The sequence below is a fragment of the Carcharodon carcharias genome, chromosome 3 (assembly GCF_017639515.1).
Source record: "Carcharodon carcharias isolate sCarCar2 chromosome 3, sCarCar2.pri, whole genome shotgun sequence".
NCBI lineage: Eukaryota > Metazoa > Chordata > Chondrichthyes > Lamniformes > Lamnidae > Carcharodon > Carcharodon carcharias.
The window spans coordinates 37,840,725-37,867,744 of NC_054469.1; the positions used below are offsets into that span (position 1 = coordinate 37,840,725).

At 43.2% G+C, this 27,020-nt stretch overlaps 1 protein-coding gene across 4 annotated transcripts in view; it reads right to left on the minus strand.

The window, feature by feature from the left end:
• dip2ca (disco-interacting protein 2 homolog Ca) overlaps positions 1-27,020 on the minus strand; it is a 594,426-nt gene that overhangs the window by 25,682 nt on the left and 541,724 nt on the right. For all 4 annotated transcript variants that reach the window (XM_041184372.1, XM_041184370.1, XM_041184371.1 and 1 more), the window contains one exon: positions 7,864-7,925. In XM_041184372.1, the coding sequence (XP_041040306.1) occupies positions 7,864-7,925 (62 nt within the window). The remainder of the gene's footprint in view (positions 1-7,863; positions 7,926-27,020) is intronic.

The window sequence follows — 27,020 nt, forward strand, 5'->3', positions numbered from 1 at the left end:
TACATCAACAGCATCACTGACAAGCGATGTACTGTCAACAAGGTCACCAGCAAGCAACATCAAGCATGACTCCTACACCAGGGGCAACACTCAAAACATTACCTGCACAGCGTGTCAACTCATCACTCGTGAGTTCAGTGATGATGCCAAATCTACAAGATGGAAGCACAGCATGCTACCATCTAAGTGATATTGTGAATAAAGCTTTGCAAAAATAGGACAAGTTATAACAGACTCTAAAAGCAGTCAGTTTAATTATAAAAGTCAATTGTTAATCTTTAGTTAGATATAATAGAAAAAGTTAATGATTGGAACAGTTATATTGATATAGAGGCATTGTATTTTTTTTAAAGGAAGAGAGGTTTACGTTGTTATATTACTCAGAGTTAGGAACTAATTGTTATGTGAATGTATACCCTGGGTATACACACGCTTACTATTGCACAGGTGCCTAATGACAGTGTATCAGTTCACAGTCCACATGGAAAGCAGCAAGAAATACAGTTAATAAATTTCCAGTAGTTTGAGTCTAAAACTGTGATTATTTCAAGCTTCTAGGAACCAGAATACATTGCACCCCAGTTCCCTGTTGTGCAGCTCACTTCCCAAAGGTTTCTGTGCGTCCTTCTTAAATTTTCAGTATTTACAATCATATTTAAAACTTATGACTCTCCAAAATCAATGCTAAGAATCAGTGATAGGGCTATTGTTTTGCTTCAGTGAATCATTACTAACTTCTATGCACAAAGTGGTTCACTTAAGATCATGCACATATTCCAGAAATATTTCCATAAATGGGGCAACAAAATATGCAAGGCTAAACCACAAAACAGATAAACAACAGAAATGAGTGAAGTAAACAACAAAAGTTGATAAGGTCACACAAGCTGGAAACAAAAGCATATGGAGCAAAGCATAAAAGCAAAATACACAAACAGCAATAGAAAAGAAAAGGAGAAATTGTATAAATAAAAACATGAGAGAAAACATCCCTTCTGTCCTTTCACTCTCCCTACACTTCTCACAGCTGCCGATTTCCACATTAGGTCTAAGGTTTTTGTGCCCCAGATTCCGCCAGATATACATTGTGTTTTCTTGCTTGCTTCATTAAACATTTCTTTTAAGTTAGTGCAATCAATAACATAACCACACAAATGCATGGATGGATCATTGTGTAGACATGGTATAGTTCTGGCTACACAGCAAACAGCAGTGATGACAGGAAAAGCCCAAATTCAGCTACAGCAGTTGTATTGTGGTTCATTTAAATACTTTTTACTTTAGACTTCTGATCATTAACAATGGGACTCCGTCTTACTTAAGAAAAGAAAATCTGTCACAACTGATGCTGACTCCAAATATAACAGGCATATTATTAAAAAAAGTGCCTGCTTGGAAAGGCATTGTTAAATAGTTAGCTACATGATTACTGCAAACTATTAAATGTCAGTAGGCCATAATGTTCATGGGTAAAAATCAATGTAAAAGAGGGTTATTTTTTGTCACCCACTGGTAAACTGACAGGTGCTGCTGCTCACAAATAGATTCATTTTATTTTTAGTTTGCCAATTTCAAGAATTTTATGTTTTCCATTTCTTAGATGCACAATGAATGTTGATCGGCCCAGGAACAAATTCTGACCGCCGCTAAAAGGGATAGCACTTTCTATAAAATGTTTCTATAAATTATCATGAAAAGTTTAAGACCAAGAATGCACTTGGATACAAATGTCACAACCACATTTTAAATGCAATTGGCTGAACACTGGATGACCAAATTTAAAACTTCAATCCCATCAAAATTTGAGCAGATCTATCAGTTAATATTGAGAACCTACAAGCAGTAGGACAGGACGATATTCATACTTCCATACTTAGAATCACAGAGTAGTTACAGCACAGGAGGCAAATTGGCCCACTGTGTCCATGCTGCAAGAGCAACTCACCTAGTCCCACTCCCCAGCCTTTTCCCTGTAACTCTGCAAATATTTCCTTTATAGATAATTATCCAATTCTCTTTTGAATGCCATGATTAAATCTGCCTCCACCACACTTTCAGGCAGTGCATTTCAGATCCTAACTGTAAAAAGATTTTCATGTTGCCATTGCTTCTTTTGTCAGTCACCTTAAAGCTGTGCCTTCTAGTTTTCTATCCTTCCACCAATACAAGCAGTTTCTGCCCTTGGTAAAGACAGGTGAAAATATTTTTTTTTAGTGACTCCAACATGTCCTCTCTCCACGTGTAGATCCTGTTTTTGGTGCCTAATCAGCCCCACTTCCCATCTTACACCCTTTTACAATTTCTATGCCTGTAGAAAACTTTGGGATTTCCTTTTATGTTAGCTGCCAGTCTCTTCTCATTCTCTCTTTGCTTCTCTTATTTATTTTTTCAATTCATCTCTAAACCTTCCATATTGAGCCTGGCTTTAAATTGTATTACCCACCTGACATCTGTCATAAGTACCCTTTTTCTGCTTCATCTCTGGGTGAGATCTATTTTCACCCCATTGAAGTTAGCTCTCCCAGTTAATTATTCTTACTTTAGATTGTTCCTTGTCCTTTTCCTAAAAGTCAACCTAAAACTTATGATACAATGATCACTGTCCACTAAACATTCCTCTACAGACGCATGTTCCACTTAGCCCAACTCATTCCCAAGAAGCAACAATGCCTCCTTTCTCATTGGACTGGAAAATTCTTCTAATCATACACTCTAGAAACTCTGGCCCCTCTCTCCTTTACACTACTATTATCCCAGTCTATATTCGGATGAAGTCCTCTATTATAACTGCTATATAATTATTGCACTTCTCTAAAATTTTCTTGCAAATTTATTCCTTTACATCTTTCCCATGAATTGGTGGCCAATAAACTACACTGAGCAATGAAACTGCACCTTTTTAATTCCTTAGCCCTAGCCAAATAGATTCTGTCCTTGATCCCTCTGTGACATCATCTCTCCCCTACACTGCAATGATCTTTTTAATCAATACTACAAATCTTCCTCCTTTCTTTCCTTCCCTATCCTACCTAAACACCTTGTATTTAGGAATATTTAACACCCAGTCCTGCCCTTCTTTGAGCCTGGGGTCTGTTATGGCCACATCATCATATTTCTGCATGGTTGCCTGTACCTGCAGCTCACCAACCTCATTCTGCACATTCACACACATGCAGAGTAACCCTAATTTAGACTTTATCGCTTTCCTTCTTACTCTGGCCCCACCTAATACGTGACTATTTCCTACTCTAGTGCTAGGCGTCTCTCCCAATTTTCTGTGCAACTTGGTGTTCCTCTCTGGTAATAGCTCCTGGTTCCCACACACCTGCCAAGTTAGTTTAAACCTTCCTCACATTGTCTAACATAAAGAATAATTATATCCTGGCATTTTGCCCTTAATGTTTTCAAATATCAGAAAATGCACAAGCACTGACTTGTGAAATTTAGCACAACAAATTGTGTAAATAGATTGAAGTTTTCACTGATATCAAATGTAGAGAGAACACAACAATCTTGCAAACTGCAAAAAAAGATTTGATCAAACAGGCTTATTTGTTCTTCTTTTGAAAAGGGTTTACCCACTTTCTTACCATGTCTCTCAATCCTTTCTTCTCTAGCGATGTATATAACTCTTTGTTCAGTTTCAGGGCCCACCTTGGTATCTATCCCACAAATATAACCCTTTGGGTGAAGAAGTCCCACCTGACTTTTCATGCAACCTTCATATATAAACTCCCAATACTTTATAAAAACAAAAAAACTGCGGATGCTGGAAATCCAAAACAAAAACAGAATTACCTGGAAAAACTCAGCAGGTCTGGCAGCATCAAACACTCCACCCTGCTCTCTTGCCCACATGTCTGTCCTTGGCTTGCTGCATTGTTCCAGTGAAGTCCAACGTAAACTGGAGGAACAACACCTCATCTTCCGACTAGGGACTTTACAGCCTTCCGGACTGAATATTGAATTCAACAACTTTAGGTCGTGAGCTCCCTCCCCCATCCCCACCCCCTTTCTGTTTTCCCCCTTCCTTTTTTTTCCAATAAATTATATAGATTTTCCTTTTCCCACCTATTTCCATTATATATAAAAAAACCCCACTAGAGCTATACCTTGAGTGCCCTACCATCCATTCTTAATTAGCACATTCGTTTAGATAATATCACCAACTGTAACTTTAACACCTATGTGTTCTATTGTACTATTGTCGTTGACATCTTTTGATGATCTGCTTCTATCACTGCTTGTTTGTCCCTACAACCACACCAACCCCCTCCACCTCTCTGTCTCTCTATCTCTCCGCCCCCCACACACACACCTTAAACCAGCTTATATTTCAGCTCTTTCCTGGACTCGAACTCAAGTTCTGTCGAAGGGTCATGAGGACTCGAAACGTCAACTCTTTTCTTCTCCGCCGATGCTGCCAGACCTGCTGAGTTTTTCCAGGTAATTCTGTCCCAATACTTTATATTCAGTTCTCAATATTCATTTGTACCACCATAATTGTGCTTCAGTGTCCTTAAATAAAGGGATTCTTATAAGCTGTTACACCTAGTTTGTAACTGGAGTCTCTTCTTTTTGAAACCCTTCAAAGTAAACAACTTATCCAGATTTAGGTCAGTAAATAAATTGCAATTTGAGCCATACATTATTGGATATTACCCAAGTGCACGTTAAAGAAATCTCAATTTCTTAAAGAAATCTGAATTCCTTTAAAGCTCCACCACTAGTCCTGAACTTGCACTTTGCTCTAGTTTTCTCTTATCTCCTCTTATGCCCCCTCCTGAGCTCATCTTGTCCATGAGACCCACCACTTGCTTCCTTGACCCTATTCCCACTAAACTACTGACCATCCAACTTCCCCATGTTTGCTGATGTTGTTAACAGCTCTCTCACCAGGTGCTGTTCAGCTCTCCTTTAAATCTGCCATCATCATCATCATCATCCCTCTCCTCGAAAAACCCTTAACTCCACTGTGCTTGCAAACTACCACCCATCTTCAATCTCCTTTTCCTTCCCAAAGTCCTTGAAAACATTGTGGCCTCTCAAATCAGTTCCCATCTTTCCTGGCATTCCATTTTTAAATCCTCCAATCAGGTTTATACCTCAACCACAGTATCGAAATGGCTTTCAACAAAGTCACAAATTACATCTTATGTGACTGTAACAGAGGTGAACTATCATCCTCTTCCTTCTCAACCTGTCTTCAGCCTTTGACACAGCTGACCACATCATCCTCCTCTAATGTGGGAATGCTCTTAACTGGCTCCATTCTTGTGTATCCAATCATAGCCAGATTATCACTTGAAATGGCCTCTCTTCTGGCTCCTGCACTATTACCTCTTTTGTTCTCCAAGGATCTATCCTTAGCCCCTTCCTATTTTTCATCTACATGCTGCCCTTCGGTGACATCATCTGAAAGCACAGTGTTAGTTCCACATTTAGGTTGGTTATGAGCAATGTAGAATTTTTAAATGTATAAGTTTTACATATATGTTTGAGTGTTAAGAAAAATAAAATGAATTCAGTTTCATTTTAGATTGTTTGTGAGTCTTGGTGCCTGGGAGTCTGAATAGATTCCTGACTGAAAGGTCAGGTCTTTTGGGTTTGTTTGTATATTGGTATATACATCTTTAATAAGGTTTTACAACTCCTGAAGGCAAAGAGATGGGTTAAAAGTTTAGTGATTATGGGGAGGAACGTCTGTGTCCAGGACACAGGCACAGAAAAAAGACGGAGGAGAGAGTTCAGTGTGTGTCAGAGAGTGAAGACAGGGATTTTCAGCTCTCTGAGAAGAAAACATTACAAGGCTATTGGGACAGTAGTTGACTGAATAGTCAATTATTGAACTCAGTAAAGTGATCAATTTAGCCGAGGTTCTACTGGAAGACTGAGTTTAGAGCCTGGTTTTTTGAGTGTCTCTGGAGGAGATGCAAGTTGGGTGAAAAGCATTGAGTGAATGTTCAGGAGTTCACTGGAAGAAAACCATTTGCAACTGTGGTGGTCTCAAGCAAATAATTTGTGTGTGTCAAGCTAGTGGTAACCCTTCACTGGTTTATGTGTCTGCAACGATATTGCTGGGGTAAAGGAATAGTGTGAATTTGAAGCATCTTCTTGTGTTTGTATTGAAATCTTTCCAATCTTTTTGTCTGGTGTAATACAGTTAATTTTTCTTGTTTAATAAATATTTTATTCTTGTTAAAAGTCCATCAGCACACTCTTGTGAATCGAATCAGTAACGTCACTCCACGGTTTCAAAAAAAAAAGTTAGGATCAGCTGGGGTCGTAATAGCACCCAGCTCTACCTCACCAGCATTTCTCTCGACTCCTCCATGCTTGCTAAATTATCAGACTGTTGATTCAACATCCAGTACTGGGTTAGCAGAAATTTCGTCCAGTTAAATATTTGACAGACTGAAGTTATTGTTTTTGATCCCTAGCTACTGACTCCAGCCCTCTCCCTGGCAACAGATTGAGTGATTAAGCCAGTCTGTTTGCAACCTTGGTGTGGCCACACATTCATGCCATCAGTAAGACCATCTATTGTAAGGCTGGAAGAACTTAAGATAGGAAGGGGTGAGGCCATGGAGAGATTTGAAAACAAGGATGGGAATTTTAAAATCAAGATGTTGCTTAGTTGAAAGCCAATACAGGGATCAAAGCCAATAACTTCAGCCTGTCAAATATTTAACTGGAGGAAATTTCTGCTAATCCAGTATTGGATGTTGAGTCAACAGTCTGATAATTTAGTAAGCGTGGAGGAGCTGTGAGAGATGTTGGTGAGGTAGAGCTGGATGCTATTAAGATCCCAGCTGATGTTTATACTGGGCAAGTCAGGTCCAGAGTAAAACCTGGCTTGATATATCCTAATTTTATAGTGAATGATCAGGTACTGTTTTTAGTGTAGTCAGTTGAGGGAAAATGTTGGCATTTCTTTAACTAATGCTATGGAATCATTCATACTCACCCAAAAATGATAAATCAGTTTAATATCTCATTCAAAAGAAGTTACCTCAGTTAATGCAGCTCTCAGTGCCAAATTGAAAAATTCCTATACAATATTTGAGGCTTTTCAACAATATTAGGGGTAAAAAACACCAAAGATGTACATGAACATACATGTAGGGTTATGACTGTTATTTTTATGATGCTAATTATGTCCAACAGTGATTTGCACAAAAGCCAAATCAAATTTAGATATCACTCGTAGTAATGAACTAGATTACTACAATGGACTACGTGCATAAGCAACAGGCTACATGCAGAGATAAGAGCTTGCACAACCAACTGATCAGAGTAAGATTCCACAGTCTCACCATATTCATTTGAGAATACTGGTGGAAAATCAGACAATTAACAAGTGATAGACAACTAGAAATGTACAATAAATATGATCTCCACATCCAGGGAACAAATTTAAAAATAAAAGTTACATTTCAACGAGACTGGCAACTTAGTAAAATTCTGGCCATCTCGAAGAATCAACCAAGCTACAGAATGTAGGAGCGTCCATCCATTCCCCACAGGTTAAGGATATTGAAAGTTTAAAAAGGAAAGAAATGTTAGTGGGACTCTTGATTTACTTTTAAAAATTCCTATCCAAGTGTATAAGAAAGGGTGCAAGATGGCAAAATTAACTTACTTTGCATTGTTACACTAGACTGAAAAATACCACCACAGGGCTGACATAATGCCCTATGCCCTAATATGCTGGAAACAAATTGCTCTGGCAGCCTTACATAAATACACATGGAGCAGTAGTTTTCAATCCTACCAATTACTGTGCTATACATGCCACAACTAAAGAAACTTTATTGTCGCTTCCAAGTTTGAAAAAAATGTAGTTGTGACTGTTTCAATTACCTGTCATGCCTTAGTGCTCTCATATCCACATAAACAGTTGTGGGATCTGGTCCTGATGTCCCCTGAAATCAACAGCATCAAGTGGTTAGGAAATAAACATTAAAAAGCAATGGTGTATTTCTTCAGAATTAAGTCAGTTGATCTCAAATTATTAGCTGAAACTTTCTGTATTACAGTTTTAACCTATTAAGGGCCTCTATTAATTCAGTTAAAATGACAGTCACAACTGCAAAACTTTCAATAATTTGGTCTCACAGGTTTAAATACATATTTAATATCCTAACATATCTTCCATCAAAGTGCAATCTGTTGCTGATTTACAGATAGTGTTTACCAGTATGTAAAAGTCTTCATTTTTTAAAAGTTTTCTGCAAAAACTATAATGCAAACTATGCAAACAGAGCTAAAACCGCACTCTAACAAAAGCAGTTAACCAAATTCATGCAAGAAAATTGTGTAATAAACACTTTAACACAGCTGAACAAATATATATTGATATTGCCACAGGCATCAGCCAAGCTCACCAATGCAGTGTGATCCATTGAAGACTTACTTAACATGCAATAGCAGGAAGAAAAGGTCCTTTGAAGCTCAATTCATAATAGCAGCGATACAGTATTGGGGGAAGAGTGTAACAAGGGGTAAATATTCCTTATTCTTTATGCCACCCTAAAGCCTACTTTATGATAGCAGTAAGTTGCTGTTACAATGGGTTCTTTAGTAATTACAGTATCATTAAAATATGCCAGGGTGATTCGATGTGCTTTTGAGAGTTTAAAAAATATACTTTCCAGTTCTTTTCTAAAGCTTTAAACCGTTCTTCAACACTTTATTTGGTTCAATTACAGGATTATGTGGAAGAACATTTATATTTAAGGAACTGCCTTCAATAAATTGTTTAATTATGCCACAATAATGCTGTCCAAATTACATAGGATTGTAATCAAATTTTGTTCCAAGACAGTTGTAGTGAACATCTGGCTCACCCAAAAAACAAACCAAGTGATCAAAATGGTCAAATATCAACTGAGGAAAAACTTATGTTTGTTTACAAGCCCTTTATGTACATGTGTGCGCATGTCTGAGGATGTGCAAATGCCAATGCACAAGTGTGTATAAGCCATTTGCAAGAACCATTGTTCAATTCTGGGGGGCAGTTTCCACAGGCAATAGTATGACTTTATTCATAAGTTCTCTATTTTTAGTTAAAACTCTGCATTCCAGGTACAGGGGTATTGCACGAAATACAAGTTCCAAAATTCAAGGAATATTTTTAAAATGTTTGTTTTGGTTCATCACATAACCAGGGACAATTTAAGAAAGGACTGGATAAAAGCTGAAAATACAGTGGAGTACACTGTAACTTTCCCAGATGGATCATTGCAATTCCCTCCTCACAAATAAAGTTCTTTGAAGGTTACTGCGACCCAATAATGCTAGAGTTTCTCTTAATTACTACTAGTTTTGTTTGATGGCCTAGTCTATTCTTATGCAGCTTACCCTCAGGCAGCATAATGGACTCTCATTCAATTTCTGTCCGAAAAGGGCTGACCATCCTCTCCTATCATCAGCAACCTCACTGACAGAGGCTGCAGCACTTTGATAAACAGCATTCCACACAAGCATCAGCATATACCAACAAAGAACTCTGTCTTCGCCCCTCGGCAATGTAATGTGCAGGCTGTATAAGCACCAGTCCTGTTTGATTTTCTGTTAAAATGCCATTTCTGTACCACTCGGTGTGTGTAACTCAAGGTTACCAGGACAAGTGATTTGAAACTGCTCCCAGAAGCGCAGTATATCAATGGTATTGAAGTCTCAAACTTCCCTCCAAACAGCTACTTCTGTACTATTAGGTCTTCCCAATGGGCCTTTTTGTGCACCTTTAGTCATGAGCTAGAAGTTATATTAAATTCTGAGTTCAGAAATTCAGAATTTATAGTGTATAAGCTAGCAGGCACTCTACTGTCCCAGGATGCCTGATAAAAGTTTGAGTTATACTGCTGTGCCATATGCCTGCAGGGTGTACATTTCAGAAGTTCCATAATTTATATTTTTTTAAAATAGGCCTGTTAAAAGAAATAAGTTCTTAATGGACATATTAAATTGGCCAGTGGGATTAACATGGCTCCAATCTGCCGAGAGTGACAGAATTAAAATCTCTGTGTTTACTACATGATACAGGGGCTGTTTTTGAAAATATTTCCAACAGTTTCAATGCATTTTCTAATAAGCAAAAGCTCATTACAAAAGCTATTTCAGCACTAATTGGCAATGGCATTCATAATGATTACCAGGAAATGGGTGTAAGAAATGGGAAACCTGACACACAAAGGTCTTTTGAGTTTAGGGCTAAGGTGCTTTGTTGAGGTCCGGCACACACAGCTTTACTCTACAGCTGGCTATAGCACAACCGGCCCAGAAATGCTTGATCCAGAATCTGGGTGTATGTTAAAGAAAAAGTGTTCCAAAACACACCATTACTATCTTCCCACAAAAAATTGGAAATCAGCCAATGAAGCCAGACCAGTACCAAAAACCACCATGGATTTCAGATCATGGTTCAAACCCCGATCTTGACTTGATATTCACACTCATTGTCTTTTGCTTCATAGCCATTGCTGCCATCACCATGGTTACACCTGGAGGTGTGATAACTGACCAGCAGAGCAGCTGGAGATTACACATTCTGTTGTACCTCAACACCCTTCCCTACAGAGAGCCACTGAAAGAGGCGGCTCTAACCACATTGGTGATCGGTCCCCACTTCTCTTAGCTCAAGAGCAAGGAGTGCTTGGCAAAGTGAAGAAGGAAGAAAAGCAAGCATCAAAAAGAAAAATAAAATCTCGTAAATAAATGTCTTATTTAGGGTCACAAGTAATTACTTCCTGATGGATTCTTTTTCATATGAAAAGTTGTCTTTGTTTGATTTTTGGCAGAACATTGAGACACCATGCTATCCACTGATAATTGAGCTCAAGTTTCACCTGCACTTTAACTTTGCTGTTGACAGGCTGGAGACTCCACAGTACTTTGCTTCCAAATTCTCTTTATCTATATGAAAGTCAGCCAATATTTTATTGTTGCGTCATCCGGCCACAAAACAACAATAAAGACTCAGACAAGCCAGTTAGCCCCAGTCGAACAAAAAAGGCTCAGAAGTATACAACACAGAATTTACCATCTTATTCAGACTTTAGTGGGCTTTTCCCTCATAGGTATTTTTTGTGAAAAGCTCAGCAGTGTGACAGACTAGCGCTGAGTGGGGAGATCATTAAGCTAACTTTTCGTCCATTGTCATCTGGATTTGTGATGCAAAGCCAGGATAAGAAAATGAACTGAACAAAAATCACATGGGCCAGGATCTTCAGGTCAGCGATTGGGGGGTGGGGGCGGGGACCACTCGCTGATAGGGGATGACGTCGGGCAGAACTCTCATTGTCGCCCCGCGTCATTTCAATTTTCAGGTCGGCGGGGGCGCAGCCAAATCAGCTGTGCGCCCGCTGATCAAATTCTTACAAACCTACATGAAACCTCATCCTGCCCGGGGATGAGGTTTCATGCTTTCTCTGAAGCCCGCCAGAGCTCTCGGCCTGGCCTATTAATTATCTTATTTACTTTTTAAATGGCTTCAATAGGCTGCTGAGAGGTCGGCGGGCGCACAGCTGATTCGGCTGCGCCCCCGCCGACCTGTCAGCAGCCTATTGAAGCCATTTAAAAAGTAAATAAGATAATTAATAGGCCAGGCCGAGAGCTCTGGCGGGCTTCAGAGAAAGCATGAAACCTCATCCACGGGCAGGATGAGGTTTCATGTAGGTTTGTAAGAATTTGATCAAAAGTAATGGACCTGTCCCAATTCATGTGACAGTGTCACATGAGGGGACACGTCAGGGGAAATTTTATTTTTGCAACTGCACCATTTTTAAATTTGGCGCCGATCTCCCTGAGGCAGCACTTAGACTCAGGGAGATGAGTGCACTCTTTTGCAAAAGAGCGCACTCTCGGCTGAAGGATTCCTCTGCCTGCCCGCACGTGGAGCGCATAGCGCTTCCTGGCAGATGTCACGCTTAAGGCCCGCCCACAGGAAATGGCGGCATGCCCCCGATGGGGAGGGGGGGGGGCCGATTGGAGGCGCGCCCGCCCACACCCGCTCCTGCAATTATCCCCCCCGATGCAGGGGGGGAAAATTCTTCCCATGAACACAAGAAATTGACATCCCAACAATAACAAAAAAAACCTTACCATGGTTTAAACCAGTCAGTTTTCTACCTCAGCATTTTTATGCTGAATTAAAAATATTAAAATGAAAGATTCAAAATCAAGTGACATCTTTAAAACTAACATTAATGAAATCCCAGACTGTTAGTGAGCAATGAACTGGAAAGAGAGGGAGCGTGCATTAAATAAGACAGACTTAACATCCCAAATCTCCAGACTCAGTTCTAGTCTGACCTGCTGTTGGAAGCTGACTGTTGGGTAAATAGGGAACATGAAAATCTCCTACCTGCTTGGCCAGCTTCCCCAGCCTGTGAGGCTATAGCAGCAGGAATTACAGGAGTGAGGAGAAGAGGAAGGTAAACAAAACCAGGCAAAAATAAATGGAGGTGGGAATTATGGAAGCAGGTGTGTTAAACAAGGGGCAAAGAAAGGGAAAAAAAGTCAAAATGCACAAACGTCAAGCAAGGTTAATGATGATTTTACCATTAACACAAGAAATTAAATTGTAAAAATGACACTGTAAAATTTTAGTAAGATAAAGCAAAGACTAATTTAGAGAAACAGCTAACCTGAAAACACAGAGTCAGGGTATTAAAGATGAATTTTAGTTACAATTTTGGAAAAAAACTTTAAAAAATTTTAATTCAAAGTTTTAAAACACGTAACATCTTTTGTTGGAGCAACGAAAACCTATTGAAAAATGGATTTAAAAAATAAAACCTCTATAGAATATAAGACAGTTCTTTGTCCTTATTTTCTGAATTTCTTAGTGTCAAGTATTAGGTGCAGTACCTGCTCCCAAGCTTTGCCAGTAACTGATACCTGGGTGGGAATGGCATAGATGACACTCCCTTCTCTCTTCAAATTTCCTTTCCCTTCCTGTAAGGAAGAAGCTGACTTCCACTGAGTACTTTGCCATGATGGCACAGCTGAGATCACCAATTCACTGGCAGGAAATCGCAAGTCTAAAATCATCTTCTACCAGATTGCAGCATAGCATAATGTTATTCCCTAACGCTGTGCCATGACATAGAATTTCTTCAACATTTTCATAAACACCTTAAGAGGGGGACGTTCTGAAGAAGAGTCAGACTGGACTCGAAACGTTAACTCTATTTCCCTCTTCACAGATCCTGTCAGACCTGCTGAGTTTTTCTAGCATTTTATGTTTTTATTAAGGGGGTGGGGGTGGGGAGAAGGCTTTGGTTACATTGGAAACTTTTTAAATTAGCCTAATTCCTCAAGTACCTAGTTTTAATCAAAAGGTAATTTATAAAGTTCCTGCTTAATGATATTGAATAGTTTCATTTATGGCAGCAGTGGATGCATGATTGATTAAAAAGTTAACACTCTCCATCTTTAAACAATTACTTTCTTTGTTCCTTCTGTTATAATTTACATTTTTTGTGGGAACTTCATGACAAACTCAAGAAATAATTAATAAGAACATATGATTCCAAACATGGGAAAAGACCATTCATCTCATGACATTAATTCCATTACACCCGGCTGTGGATCAGTGAGAGAGATATATATATATATATATATAAAAAAAATTTAAAGATAACTGGTATGCATAGAAAAATCACCAAGCTTCCCAGATATTTAACTCAGTTCCACAAAATTCAATTGTTTCAATTTCTTTAATTCATATTTTTCTCACTTTGCGGTCACTATCCTCCAGAATCATGAGCATGTTATGGTGATGGAAGACTGTGACACCTTTTCACTAGCCTTGTGAGCAACCAAAGGATAGTTGTGGCTTAATATCCTGTCTCACCTGATACCGTGGTCATTCCCCTTAGCAGTGGTACAGCCTAAAAGATCCATGACTTGCTCTGTGCAACAAAGGAACAAGGTTGGCATCCTCAGGATTAGGACAAAAAAGAATGGGCAGGGAGAATTTGAAGCAGCATTTTCCAATTCTGGAAGTTATGCAAGTTTAGAGGAAAACATGTTGAATGCATTCATCAGTACAAAGAATCTGTGACATTAGGCACAAATTTTAGTACCAGGAACTGGCATTGATCAGATACCAAAGGTCAGTTGATAACAACATTGAGAATTGTTGTGCACAGCCCATCTTCAAAAGGACAGTAATAAGTTGGAGAAAGATTCATAGAACAGGGCAAAAATGGCAGCTTAGGCCTGAATTTTCATATCAAAGCAAAAATGGAGGATGAGGCCAGAATACAGAAGCCTCGCCACTGAATACGACACCTACCATTTCACGGAGGCGGGACTGGGACGAGGTTGAGGTTTATGCCCAAGTGTTTCACGGAGGCAGCTGCCCATGTAAAACAGCAGCCATGTTGGATTTTCGTTAGCCAAGAATGGGAAACACAACGTGCATATATCAGACCTGGTACAGCAGGTCAAAACTTTGCGCAGTCCTTTGGACAGTTGGGGTGTCCCTTTGGAAAGGTCGGGTGTCCCTTTAAATACGGTTCTGAGACACCATTGGGAGAGGTAAGGTGCCCTATGGGACTGTCAAAAATGGAAATGAAAAGTGCACATAAAGAGCACATAAACTCATTGGAACTGTCAAGGTGAACTGTCAAGAAGAACTTTGAAAAAGCGTGTCTAAAGCAACTATCAAGCTGTCAAGGTATTTAAAACTCTTGCCCTTTAAATCTTTGAAAAAAATGTCTGCAGTGTTTAAAAAAAAACATTGCTTGCTATTTCACACTGTCTGTTGACATAATCCTGAGGGCTATCATTCATGGATTTGACTGATTTCACACCTTCAATTATCACAGTGGGGTGCCTTCCATTTCACAGTTTGATTAACAGCTTCAAGTGGTTACAGACTCTTTGGGCAGAATTTTCTGCCTTTCGGGCAGGCAGAGCTGGAGTGGGCGCAGATCCAATCGGCGTCCGTGCCGCCATTTTCCCCGGGCGGGCCAATTAAGGCCCGCCCAGCGTCTTTGGCTGAGTAGTTCATGAAGAGATCCCGTGAATAGCGGGAGTGTGCGGGCGGGGGCGGGTGTGCACAGGCTGTCGGGTCCAATGGTGACCTGGCAGTCTGTTTAAAGGAAGGCCTGGCAGCCTCCTGTAGGCTGCTCACAATGGCCAGTTTGAGGTCACACCGCTGGAGGGAAGGGCAGAGGAACAGGCCGGGCTGCAGGGTCTGCCACAGAAGCAGGGCAGGCTGCAGGGTGGGCCAATGCGCCCCTTGCTTTTCAGATGATTGCCTTGCTGCCCTCCTCGAGGAGGTGGCAGCACGGCGGGAGGTGTTGGTCCCCCAGGATGGGAGGAGGCGGCCCCCCCCACATGACCAAACGTTCCTGGGAGGAGGTGGCAGAGGTAGTGAGCTCCCGAGATGTGGTGCGGTGCACCGGGGTTCAGCATCGCGAGCGCTTCAATGATTTGTTGCGCTCTGGAACTGTGAGCACCATGTTGGCATTGGGCATTTAACCCAGCAGGTAGCCTTAACCTCCCCCCCACCCCAAGTCTCACTGTCGTGACTGCATTGAAACATGTTGGACATTTCTCGTACGTTGGGTGGGCAAACAGATAGTGCCCATGCTTAGATCAGCCTCAGCGGTTCATGAGGAGATAAGTTCCCCCGCCGCACCATGTGTTATTGGTTGCACATGGCTAGCCTGGGGGCAACCTGCAGGAGATGCAGCTAGGAACATACTCAGAACTCCAACACATGCCCTATTCAAGTGATGAGATGGTGGAAGGCGAGCCTCAAGGTGTCGTGGCCAAGAAGTATCAGCATGGCTTCTGAGGTCTGCCCATGGTGGATACTAGGTGAGTTGGCATGGTAGGTATAAGGGCAAAGGGTGGTGGATTGGGGGGGGGGGGGACATGGGTTAGAACTAAGTTGGCATAAGGCCTATAATGGGCCATGGAAAGCATAGGCTGGCATGGGGCCATGGGGAGTGGGTAGAGTGCATGAGGTGGCATGGATGGGCATGGTGAATGTGTGGAAGGGGTGAGGGGATTTGAGGGGTGAGGGTTGGAGGGCTGTGTTTTGTTTTAGTGTTTTTTTTAAATTATAGGCAAAGTGCTAGTGCACTGAGACAGGCCATATGCCCAGCCTGCCTCCACACTCAGCAGTGTCTGCACTCATTCCAGGGTCACCCAGCCCATCTCCCAGGGAACCCTGCCACCTTGGAATAAAAATACCAGCTTCTGGGGCCCTTTCTCCCAGGTCAGGTTAGCAGAGCCAGGAAAATGTCTTGACTCGAATTCAGGCCTTAGAATCATTATAGCAGAGAAGGAGGCCATTCGGCCCGTCAAGTCCATGTTAGCTCTCTGTAGAGCAATCCGGTCAGTGCTATTCCCCCATTCTATCACCGTGCTCTAGAATTCTGCTCCATTATCAGTGAATATTATATATTAAATTCTCTATGTGGGGCATGTGTTCATTGAAATTTTATTGTAGGCACCTGCTGTATCTGTTATTCCTGCAGATGAGCAATTATTTTAAAAGAGAGGCTGTGAGGGTGAGACAGTGTCTTTATTTATCACTACTCCAATTTTTAAACAGAAACAGCAGATGCACTTTGAAGTGAGTTAATAATTTCACACTTTTAGGTTAGCACTAATTACATACACGGGCAGGATTTTCCTATTGCCGCGCCTTGGCGGGCCCCACACTCCCGCGTGTAAAATGATGCGCGGTGACGTTGGGTGAGCGTCCATCATTGCGATATTTCATTGGGCAGGCACATGATGACCTCTGATGCGCACCCGCCATTAATTAACGGGCCTCTTAAGGCCCTTGAGGCGCCAATCGACGGTGATTTTTCAGCACCCGTGCAATCTTTGGGTCAGTGCACGGGCGCAACGGGCAGGTGGGTAGGACACGTTTGTATAAACCTCATCCACGGGCGGGATAAGAGGGCTCAGTGGGGCCGCGAGTGTGCACAGTCAAGTATTGATTTTTTTAAATTTACTGAAACTTGCCTGTGTGATCTGCAATACTTCAAAATACATACCAGCTGCTTGGTCTGGACTCACAACCTTCAGGTCAGCACTCTGCAGTGAGGAATCTTTTTTGGGCCTGCAGGTTTCAGGAAGCTTTCCCTTGGCCAGGGAAAGGGAGCTGAACTCTGCACTGGTGGCAGCTCCTCTGAGGAGGAAGGGAGGGCTAGAAGGGGGGGGAGGCCAGGAGTGCACAGTCAGTCTCCAGGGGAGCCACCTTTGGGAGGACAGGCACAGGCACAAGGGGTGCAGGGCCAAGAGGTAATCCAAGGCAGAAGGGGCCACAGAAAATGCCACTATCCTGCTGCCAGGGTATACAGGCGGCGAAGCAGCTACCTCAATATGTCTGAGGTGCAGTGCCGAAGGAGGCTCCATCTCTCAGGGCAGTCAACTATATCTGTCAGATGTTTGACCCTGAGATCTCTGTGAACTATGAGGGTGGACACCCCATGCCAGTGGCTCTAAAGGTCACAGCTGCCCACAACTTCTATGTCTCTGACTCCTTCCAAGGGTCAGTGGGTGATCTTTGTGGTGTCTTCCAATTAGCTGTCCACGCTTGTGTCAAGCAGGTCACAGACCTGCTCTGTTCAGACGGGCACCGACCTTCATCCACTACTGTTGGGACTAAGCAAGTCAGACACAGTGAGCCAGAGACTTTTCAGCCATTGTTGGCTTCCCCCGTGTCCAGGGTGCAATAGACTGTACACATGTGGCCAACAAGGCGACAGCAGGTGAGCCCGGTGCCTTCGTCAACAGGAAGGGCTTCCACTCCATGAACGTGCAGATAGTGTGTGATCACAGGATGCTGATTCTACAAGTCTGTGCAAGGTACCCTGGCAGCTCCCACAATGCTTACATCCTGAGACATTCCCAGGTGCCGGGGATCTACAGTGCTCCAGCCCGGCTTGATGGATGGCTGCTGGGTGACAAGGGCTATCCCCTCAGAAGGTGGCTCATGAAGCCTCTCCGCCATCCAAGAACAGAAGCTGAGCAATGTTACAATAGGAGCCATGGCTCCACAAGGGCTGTGGTGGAGAGAACCATTGGTCTTCTCAAGATGCTCTTCCGACGCCTGGACCGCTCAAGGGACGCACTCCAGTTGACGCCAGATTGTGTGTCAGTGATAGTGGTTGCATGCTGTGCTCTCCACAATCTTGCGCTGGAAAGGGGGGACGCTGTGGACGATGAAGACGTCGATGCACTGGCTGTGGCTGCACACTATGAGTCCTGCAGTGAGTCTGAGGATGAGCATGCACAGGGAAATGCTAAGGGGGTAGACGCTGAGCCGGGCATACTCCATGGAGGCAGGGACACCTGGGAGGCTTTAATCCAACGAACCTTCAGCTAGCTCACCACAGATGGATCTCCAGGACAATCCTGGGCTTCAGGCTCCATACTCGACACCCACGTGCAAAATCTGCCTGGATAGGAACAGTAATTAAGGGCCTTGTTAATAAAGCTGAATTTCCCACAAATCACTCATTTTTGGAAACCATCCACCTGCAGATGAAAAAAAGCACCCTCAGCCATAGTGACATGTCTGAATTTAATATTATAACCAAAGGAACTTAAGAAAACAAAATGACAAAGGTGTTAAAAAAATCACACCAACTCATAAAGACCTCATTGCGGGCCAACACAAAAGCACCAGTGATAAACCCGTGGTGTGCCTAAGGTACCTTATGTTTTCATTTCCAGGTGCTACATCTTGGTGCTGACCCCTTGCTGGGAGTGGCATCTGAGACAGCCTGCTGACTCTACTCTCCTGTTGGCCTCGATGACTTTGGCGGCCGTCCTCTGGTCCTTGGAGCCTGTGCTGGCCCCACCTGGGAGGGAGCTGCCAGTTCTACAGCTGGCATCTCCCCAGTCATCACAGCCTCACCAGGTGCAATAGTCATTGGCAGGGGAGCGGAGAATCTGGAACACCCCGAGAGGAGCCCACAGAGACGACAGGCAGCTGCTTAGCCGAAGTGAGGTCGCTTTGGACCTCCCTGCTCACCATGGATGAATGGGCACCGAGCTGGGAAACTTGGTGCCCAGACCATCTCCCACACTGGCACTGACCAACTGAGGTCAATGCCGATGTGAGGGCTTGCTGGTCCGAGCGCATCCAACAGGAAGCCCTGATGGGTCTCCTGGAGGAGCCTCTCCGCAAGAGGCTCATTGCATTGGTGATGGTCCGCATAGACTCCTCCACCACGGACATAGCCTCATGTATCTCCCCCAGATACTCCCGCACACCTGGCCGCATTTCCTGTGTTTGCTGTGTCATGGATGACTCCAAAGGCACATCATCAGGCACTGACTGAGCATGTGTCTGTCCCCGGCAGTCCTCCAACTGCTAACGTTATTGGGCACACTCTGTCTCTGCCAGCGATTGTGAAGTGCCCTTACCGCTGTGCCCCAGGACACTAGCCCATGTTCTAATTCCCACCGAGGTGCTAGTATCTGCGCTGGTGCCTGCAAGGCAGAGATGGTGTGATGCTGGTGAGTTCCTGACTTCGGGGCCCTCAGGTGTGAGAGGGGCCCTCTGCTGCTCCTCCTCCCGGTCCTGATCCACTGATGCTGAACGGAAGAGCAAGGACATTGGATCAGTTAACGTGAGGACAATGTCAATGTGTATCCCTGTTCCCCTGATCATTATGCACTCATCCTTCTATAAGCAATGGTCAAGCCGTGTTGCAAACTTCAATCATTGAACATTCAGCACTGCCATGGCTGTTGGGAGAACAATGGTGACCTCAATGTTGGGCAAACATACCTGCCCGTGGCACCTCAGCCTCACCAACACCAATGGACCTGGGCGCATGGCGCCTCTCCAAATCTCGGGCCTCCTGCTCGAAGTGGCTGAGAATCACTAACTGTGCCGGCCCTCCGCCAGTCCTCACCCGCTCAGCAGCACTATGTGCATTCTGCTCCTGAAAAGAAGAGAGGAGGATTGATTTGTGCTACTTGTACCTGGACTCTCTTCGGAGACGGCCCACCCCAACCAGAGTGGGACGTTGCAGGGCTCCAGTGTCTCCTCACTCCGCTGCTGCTGAACACTCACACAAAGATGCTAGCACCCATCCCCCACCACCCCAACGGTTCCATCTAAATGCTGCCAACATCACATTAGGCACCACATGCTCTAACCTTCCATAGCAAGGAGGCACATGCACGTGGAGCGCAGAGGACAACAGATCGATCGGTGCCAATGCCACCTTGAAGCTCCCCTCCCAGCGTGTCATCACCCTGACTTTGACATGTCCTGGAGTTCCAGCACTGCGCCTGGGTGCAGCTCCTCCAGGTTGCCCCCAAAACAGTAATGTGGGCCTCAGTGTACCACATGCTGTGGGGGCAGAACCCATCTCTTCACCCACCCTCTCAGGATGACCTCAGCAGGGGCAATATCTGCTGGCCCACCCAGTGAAGGACACATGGTGTCAATGATTCAATGCAGTCACCGCCCTCAGACTTGGTGGTGGGGGATGCACCAGGGGGGAAAGCCGACCTGCTGGGTTAAGTGACCAATGCCAACATTGTCCTCACCCTTCCTGAGCGCAACAAGTCGTTGAAGCGCTTGCGACGCTGGATCCAGCTGTGACGCACCACGTCGCGGGAGCTCACCTCCTCCGCCACCTCCTCCCAGGCACATTTGGTCATGTGGGTGGCCCCCCCCCCCCCCCCCCCGTCCTGGGGTACCAACACCTCCCGCCGTGCTGCCACCCCCCCCCGAGGAGGGCAGCAAGACAATCACCAGAAAAACGAGGGGCACACTGTGCCTCCCCCACCCCAACCCCCCCACCCTACCCCCCCGCCTAACCTGCTCAGCAGCAGTGCTCTAGGAAACCCTTCCACTGGGCCATAATTCGCAGCTTTTGAAAGGCTGCAGCAGCTTTTTAAAACAGGCCACTGGGTCGCCATTGGACTCAGTGGTCATTGCAGTCCCGCCACTACCCGCTGTCTTCGGGAGCTGCTATTCACACTGGGTGGGCCTTAATTGGCCTGGCCGCGTGAAACAGCAGCATGGACCCGCTCGCAGACAGTGATTGTATCCGTGTCCGCTCCCACAGTCAGAAAATTCTGCTCCATGAATTCTAATCGCCAACATGTGGGAGGGGGGGGGAAGAGAAAGACACAAGTAAGAACATGGAGTTTAGACTATTCTTTCTAATGCTATTTCTTTTTTTAAATGATGAATCTCCGAAGCAAATGATATCTCAAAAGATAGGAGAGGTGAGGGAAATTGACTGAGAGTGGTTGGTTCTCTGATGTCTCAGCACCGATCCTTCAGTGGGGGTGAGTGGGCAAGGGTAGATATAAGGGTAGGGGTGAAGTCATTACAGGCCGAAGGGCTGAGTGGGTAGCTCTAGGCAGAAACGCCCACACAGGGAGCGCTCGGCCTTAACTGGCTCGCCCACGTAAAATGGCGGCATGCAGCCAATCGCCGCCAGCAGCCTCTCCTCACCTTCCCGGCAAATCAACTAGGTATCATACAGTTCATGATAAAAGGTAGATGATACGGAGGAAATGGAAAGGGAGAATTTGATGATCCAAATGTCCATATTTTCATTCCATGTTTCCTTGCGGTTTGAACTGAATATGCCTTAAGTGAACTCATGTTGAAATGAGTTGCATTAATAACTATGCAAAATGAAACCTTTCTTCAATGCTTTTGAAATAGAAAACAGCTGAAGGTGCCAACTGTGTAATCATTTGTTTTATGTTTTATGTTTAATTTGCCGCTTGAGGTGTTACAGAATGAAATTAGTCGAACATTGACAGCTACCATTTTAAGTCTAACAGTTCACAACGGTATAAATTACTTATTACCTTAGCTTCATTCTCTTACAAAATTTGGATCCCAACAAGTAATGTATCAGCTATGGTTAAAATATATGGGGTGGAACATAATGGGTGGGATTTTCTGCACCTGCCCGCCGCTGGGATTGTCCGGTCCTGCCACAAGTCAATGGACTTCTGGCTGGGGCGCCGCCTCGCCCAAGGTGGGTCCCACCTGCAACAGGGCAAGAAAATCCTGACCAATGTATCACAGCCTCCCTACGACCGGTAATTCTGAACAACTGGATTAAAAAGTAACTAAAATTTTTCAAGTTCCTAATTTTACCAATGCCATGGGCAATGAGTAAAATTCTGAAGTGTGATCCTATCATTCATGAGAATGTCTGTAATACAGCTGCGTTATTTCAATGCTAAGCTGTAACCAACCAAATCTTACATATTTTAAATATTACATATACAAATAAAGTTTCATCTCCGCACAATATCTAACCTACCAGTCTGCATTATTTGTCACTCTGAAGCAAGGAACTCATGACATAACAGCCCTGCTGCCCAGTTGGACTTAAGCAAAGCGAAAATAGATTTTGAAAAGTGCACTTTTTAGAAATAGTAGGATCTGATTATGGGATAATTTTATTTTAAGGCAATTTGGTGTCAAGGATATTACTTTAATGCCTACACAAATTGTAAACACTAAGGATTTCTAAGAATAATAGAATAATATTCCAGTATTGCAGTACCTGCACTCACAGTTTGGGGATGCGTGCAGGAAACCATCTGCCCGAATACTTCCATATGGCTGTTCAGTGAATTGTCTGGGGCTGGACTCTATCAATTCTAGGCAAACACTTTCCTGTGTATTGGGCATGCACAATGGGATTAATTGTGCTGTGGCAGGTTCTGAAAGGGCTAATTCTTTATATTGCTCATAAAGCGTAATATGTAGAATTAGGAGAAATGAAAAAAAAATTGCTAAGGAACAGAAATAGATTTTCATGCAGAAATAAAAATTAATGGCTGCTGTTTCTATGTGGTTTTACAATATTAATGTGATTGACAAAGGACTGAGCACCACTATGACTCACTGGGATGAAACTAGAGTGTAGGGGAGAATTTTATTGCAAAACTATGCTAATCCTATTGACAATTGCTGTCCTAGAAATAAGCGGGTGGGGGAAAATCCATTTAGCTGCATGAAAAAAGCACAGAAGAGAAAGGTTTTACCTGCATGAAAATGGCAAGCAACAGTGTTGCAAAAACACACTGAACTAAGGCAACTTGCATTGCAATAAATGGTTAACACCTTTCATTTACTTGAACTCACTTATTTGCTTTTCACACAGAAAAGCTGCATCTGTAAAGTTTGGCAATGACTGGGTTGTGATATTTTCTGGAAAAGCGAGCTTATTAGTTTGCAAAATCAGTGGTGCAGAAAAATGCTTGAAGTTTCCCCTGATGATCTCCAAATAAATATATTGACAAAAAAACGGAAGAAGCATTTTGAAATTAAAGTCAACAAGCCATCTGGAATAACTTTCCATTTCATATGAATGGTTTAAAAGTTTCACACTAATGGCTAGTTTGTGAAAAAGTGTATGATGTGCCTTTCAAAGGCTTATGCGAGCAATGAGAAAAGGATTGCCTTACTATGTTAGAGGAACTATGTAAAAGTGAGTTGTTGATTGGTTGATAATCCCTCCCAGGAAAAGAGCTGCCCAAAAATATCTGGCAGGAGACAGTAAACAGGGTGATTGCTCTCTGCAGTACCAAGAGACACGCCCGAGCTGTGGCATCGTGAACGACTGCAAGGGGATGGCGCTTCCGGTGGGCTTCTCAGTTAATGACGAATTCATGTGTTTGGCTTACCGTGGCTTTCTTGACTGCCGTCAATCAAGTCGTGTTTTGCAAGAGACTGCAACAATGGCAGCAGTTCTAAGGAAAGATACTGTGGCAAAGTTACACAACAGATTCCTTCAGTAAATACCTGTCCCGCTGTACATGTCACAAAGTATATCTTTAAAACTGAGTAGTCTTTTACTGCTCACCCTCCAAAGCTCTCATCCAACCTTACAGCCCTTTTCAATGTTCAATATGCACGCAGCCATTCAGCAGGTATGCTGAACACAAGGAACTGTTGTTGCACTGAAATGTGACACAACAAACCGTTCCAACTACACTGTGTAGCAACGAATGGCTTCATCCATCTAGAACAGCTTTATCTCCATGTTAAATCACATTGGAAAATGACAATAGTATGTTCCTGCAAATTAATGCAATTGAGTGTGTTCAAAGGCAGTAACGCATCTTAACATTGAGGAAATGTTCATTTTTATGTCTTGAGTCTATGAGTTCACTGTTCAAGTAAACTCAAATTGCACGCCTTCATATACATTTGTTAGTTGATGCTCGCTATCAATAACGGAGGGACCGACATAAGAACAAACGGTAATTGTTTAATGCAACAGAAGGCAGAGCACTAAATCCTTGCATGCTCCCACAACCACCTCCAGCTCTAGACTTAGTTAACCAGTAGCCCGCACTGTACAGTGATTGGTCAGTAGTGTCACATGGTTAGTCTCATTTATTTTGCGGGTTTTCACTGTGGTACTGCTGTTTTTTCACTGATCTGTAGGGAGGGGGTGTTTCCTGCCTTTCTGTGGGGTCCGATGATTTTGTGCTTTTTGTTGGTCTGTCCCGCCCGACCAGATGGGCGGCGCCATTTTGTGCATCTCTTGCAACTTCCGAATTTCGAACACTACTCTCCATGGCTGTGGCTAATTCTAATGCCTTACTGAAGTCTGGATTAGCTTCAGTCAGCAAACGCCTTTGAATAGTATCATCTCCAAACCCGCATATCAGTCAATCTCTCAACATGTCACCAATGGTCGTTGCAAATTTACAATATTCAGTTAATGCCTTTAAAATGGCAACATGTTCAGCTATGTCCCATTGGAAGCTTATTCCTTAAATTGAACTTGAAGCAATGCATTGTGGCCAAGGGCTGTGATCTTAGGTGGTTTTGTACAATTTTTATTAACTCCTCGAAAATCTTCAAGTCATTGGGGGGGGGGGGGGGGGTTAGGTGACAAATGAGGCTGCAGATCAGCCCGTCCAATTTGCTCCTGCATGTGGACAAAATAACAGCCCTCTTCTTTTCCCTCCCTGCGATGTTGTTAGCGGTAAAAAAGAACACTAGGCATCCGTCATACTGAGACCAGTCATCCGAAATGAGGTTGAATGGATCAACACGCCCGAGCTGTGGCATCGTGAACGACTGCAAGGGGATGGCGCTTCCGGTGGGCTTCTCAGTTAATGACGAATTCATGTGTTTGGCTTACCGTGGCTTTCTTGACTGCCGTCAATCAAGTCGTGTTTTGCCTTCCACAGAGTTGCCCTCTCTCTGGGGGTCTCTATAATCTTCTGTCCTTAGCCAATTTTCTTGCATGTACCTCTTTAAGTATATTGCTGATTTAAGAGCAGTCACCGTTCTTTTTCTTTTAAAACATCTCTGCAGCCGTTGGCATTTCTGTGGCGTGTTTTGCGCTCTTTTTAGTTTTGGCAGGGTCCCTGCAATTGCAATTCTGCAAGATTTTTTTCTTTTCTCTTTTTTTTCCCCAATTTAAAATTGCAGTACTGCTTCCTGCTTTGATTGCCAGCTATTTTATAACTTGAGTACAGATTCTCTTTCTAATCTTTTGCTCACCCATCTTGTGGATTCTCACTCTGGGTGCTATTTTTTTGCTACTTTCATCCTCGTCGCCAGTTATATGTCTTTAGTTTGAGTTCACTAAGTAAACTCAAATTGCATGCCTTCATGTACACATTGGTTGATGCTCACAATCAATAATGGAGAGAGACAGACATAAGAACAAACTGTGATTGTTTATTACAACAGAAGGCAGAGCACTAAATCCTTGCGTGCTCCCACAACCACCTCCAGCTCTCGACTTAGTTAACCAGTAGCCCGTAGTAGCTGTACATTGATTGGTCAGTACAGTCACATGGTTAGTCCACTTGCATTCTCTTAAAGGTACATGGTATTTCACTTTACAACATTATAGCCAAAGTTAGGAAGTATCCTGGGTTTTTGTTCTAAAATTTGTATGCATTATTCAGAAATAGAGAAATTTTGGAATGACGAATGGAGCAAAAAGGGAGGGAAAAATTAAACAAAATGCCCCGTATTAACAAAAGTGCATCTTGTTTGACTAATTATTGACAGGGTAAAGTTCTTAACTGACCAAACCAAGTGTGTGTGTGTGTGTGTGGTGGTGGGCTCATTAAATCATGGAGTACGAAATACCCACTAAAACTTTCAAAATACATGTGCATTTCCCATTCTATATAACCTACAATATTAATTTGCTGATTCATTTCTAACACTAATGCACACTAAACAAAAGAGAATTTGCATTTATACAAACATACGAACGAGGAGGAGGACTGGGCCCCATGAGCCTGCTCCACCATTCAAGATGATCATGGCTGATCTGATTGTGGCCTCAACTCCACTTTCCTTCCTAACCCCTGTAACCCTTTGACTGCTTTGTCAATCAAGAATCTCTCTAATTCAGCCTTAAAAATACTCAATGACCCAGCTTCCTCCACTCTCTGAAGCAGAGTTCCATAGACTCTTGACCCTCTGGAGGAAATAAATTTTCATCTCCATCTAAAATGGGAGAATCCTTATTTTTAAAACTGTGTCACCTAGTCTCTCCCACAGGGGGAAAACATCTTTCCAGCATCTACCCTGTCAAGTCCCCTCAGGATCTTAAATGTTTAAATCAGATCATCTCTCATTCTTCCAAAAACTCCAATGGATACAGGCCTAACCTGTCTAACCTTTCCTCATAGGATAACCCCCTCATTCCAGGAATCAATTGAGTGAGAACCTATTCTGAACTGCTTCTCATGCAAATATGTCCTTTCTCAAAAAAGATCAAAACTGTACACAGTACTCCAGATGTGGTATCACAAATACCCTATATAACTATAGTAAGACATCCCTAGTTTTATATTCCAGTTCCCTTGCACTAAATAACAACTTTACATTTACGTTCCTAAGCGCTTGCTGTACCACGCATACTAACTTTTTGTGATTCATGTACCAGGACACCTGAATCCCTCTGTACCACCAAATTCTGCAATCTCTCCCCATTTAAATAATATGCTACTTATAAAGTGCCTTTCATGGCATCAGGACATCCCAAAACATT